The sequence below is a fragment of the Acanthisitta chloris genome, unplaced genomic scaffold (genome assembly GCF_000695815.1).
Source record: "Acanthisitta chloris isolate BGI_N310 unplaced genomic scaffold, ASM69581v1 scaffold5830, whole genome shotgun sequence".
In the NCBI taxonomy this organism is placed as follows: domain Eukaryota; kingdom Metazoa; phylum Chordata; class Aves; order Passeriformes; family Acanthisittidae; genus Acanthisitta; species Acanthisitta chloris.
The window spans coordinates 31099-33735 of NW_008649911.1; the positions used below are offsets into that span (position 1 = coordinate 31099).

General features: G+C 51.7%; 1 protein-coding gene across 1 annotated transcript in view; it reads left to right on the forward strand.

Moving 5' to 3' along the window:
- Positions 1-2637, forward strand: part of PKP1 (plakophilin 1) — a gene marked incomplete at its 5' end in the record, with an annotated part of 47787 nt that overhangs the window by 29959 nt on the left and 15191 nt on the right. Inside the window, 2 exons of the mRNA XM_009077754.1 lie at positions 441-648; positions 1380-1557. Coding sequence (XP_009076002.1) covers positions 441-648; positions 1380-1557 — 386 coding nt within the window. The remainder of the gene's footprint in view (positions 1-440; positions 649-1379; positions 1558-2637) is intronic.

Here is a 2637-nt window from a genome sequence, read left to right on the forward strand (position 1 = left end):
ACCTCAGAGCAACCTGCCAGGAGCTGAAGGGGCTCCAGGGAAGCTGCAGAGGACTCTTGGTTAGGAACTGCAGGGACAGGACAAGGAGGAATGGGGAGAAATTGAAAGACGAAATTTAGGTATTAGGTAAAAGTTTTTGCTGTGAGGGTGGTGAGACACTGGCACAGGTTGCCCCGGGAGGCTGTGGCTGCCCCAACCCTGGCAGTGTTTCATTCCAGGTTGGCTAAAGCCTTGAGCAACCTGCTCTGGTGGGAGGTGTCCGTGCCCAGGGCAGGGGGCTGGTACTGGATGATCTCTAAGATCCATTCCAACCCTATAACACACTATGATTTTGTGACTCCTGGCACTCCTGTGCCAGTTGTAGCTTTTCCTGTCCCAGCAGTGCTGGTGGCAGTGTGTCTGTCCCAGCAGTGCTGATGGCAGTGTCTCTCCTGGTGCAGGTGTATCGGCTGGGAGGAATTGCCAAGCTGGTGGAGCTGCTGCGCAGCACAAACCAGAACGTGCAGAGAGCAGCAGCTGGAGCCCTTAGGAACCTGGTCTTCAAGAATCCAACCAACAAGATAGAGACCCGACGGCAGAATGGGATCAGGGAGTGTGTGAGCCTCCTCAGGAGGACAGGGAACACTGAAATCCAGAAACAACTGACAGGTAACTGCAAACTGAGCCCTCAGCAGGGACCTTGCTCCTCCCTGGGACTGTTCTCCTCCTGGGACTGCTCTCCCTGAGACTGTGCTTCTTCCCTGCACTGTGCTCCTCCTGCCTGTGGCCTGTGTTGCTCCAGCACACAAAGCCCCTGCAGCCATGGTGCTGCCATACCACAAAGAGGATGTTTTATTATCCTGTGGCACCAAATGGTGACCTAAATCATAAGGCAGAGGAAGTCCTGCCCCTTTGATGTCCCATCAGGCTTCCTCACTTCCTAAGTGCCCATTGGAGAAGGACCTGCCCCAGGTATACCCCACAGCTGTGGTCACCTCACCATCCCATGCCCTCCTGCACCCCTGGCCCCTGTGCTGCTTCCAGAGAAGGCCAAGGGAGTTGGCAACCCCAGTATGGTTGGCATGTTCTCTCATTGGTGTCTCACCTTTTCTTGAGGGGCTGATGTGAGTTTGTTGGTGCAGGTGACCCTCAAAGGTGTCAGAGCTCTTATGTGCAGGACTTCTAGAGATCCCTGGAGAGATGCAACCTAATGGCAATAATCACCAGTTCTGGGAGGAGGGAGGATGCTTAAATGCCTACCTGTACATGGGGCCCATCCTGGACCCTCAGCTAGGGGTTAGGGCAGCCTCTGCACCCTTAGCTCAAAGAAGAAGGTCTTTGGTGCTGGAATTCACTCTGACCTAAGGATTCTAATCCATTGTGTCCCACCTCCTCCCTAGGGCTGCTCTGGAACCTCTCCTCCACTGATGAATTGAAAGAAGAGTTGATACAGGAGGCTCTTCCCGTCCTGACAGACTGTGTGATCATCCCTTTCTCTGGCTGGTCTGATGGTGGCTGCAACAGGACACGAGAAATCATTGACCCAGAAGTATTCTTCAATGCCACAGGGTGTTTGAGGTGAGTCACCAGGCAGGACTTAGTGCAGTTTGTGTCTCTTGGCAGAAGCTGGAGCTGTGTAAATCCTCTTACAGTGAGCTGGAAACATGCTCAATGCAGTTGTGCTAGTGAAAAATTCTTGAGAAAGTTTTCCTAAGAGAAGGTGCAGAAAGAGTTACATGGAAAAGACTTTTGCTGGTAGTTTTTTTAATAGTTTTGTTCTTGCTAAGTCTCTTCCTCATAAAATCCAAGTTGCTTTGTGCAATACTGAAACCTGTCAGAGTTCAGCTCAGCCCAGGAAACTCAGCACATTTTGCCTTTAGATTTTTTGAGGCTTCCAGAGAAAATTTTGCTTGCTAGAAAATTTGGGGTTGGGTTTTAAGTGGCAAAAATCTGGGGCAAACAAGCATTTCCCTGCTTATTTTATACCTGTTTTAGCACAGAACTGTCCCATCTCCATGGCCTTTTCCTGGCTCATGTCCTCAGGGCTGAGCTACAAACAGGAGGCAGAGCCTGAGCCTGGAGTAGCTCATGTTTGTCACGGCAAAGCCCAAGCCCTTTTGTAGAGGATCTTCGCCCTGACTTGCTGCTTCTCCTAACCACCTCCTCCACTTGGATGGAGCTGCTTGTCTCAATGGGAACAAGTAGGGAAAAAACCCTCCCCTGTATAATTAGGTACTTTCATCAAGTGCAGCTCTCCCCGAGGGAGCTCAGGGCTGGCCGCACCCTTCCCAGACATGCAGTTCGCAGGAGCTGGAGCTGCTTGTGAAACCAACTGGGGGAAGGCACTAGGGGCCTTTGGAGGCTGATACCATCGTCTTCTGTGGCTTGGAACTGTGTCTGAAAGATACTGAGTGCTGCTCCCTTCCCTGGCTTGGGAGGCAGCTTCCCTCTGCAGTCACGTGGTGGGATGTGTGGTCGATGTTGTGCTTGAGGTGCTCCACTTGAAGGCCATCTCAAGCCACAAAATACTCATTAAAAGCAGAGAATCATAGAATTTTAGTGGTTGGAATGGACCTTTGAGATCATTCAGTGCCAACTCCCTGCCCTGGGCAGGGACACCTCACTAGATCAGGTTGCTCAAGGCTCATCCAGCCTGGC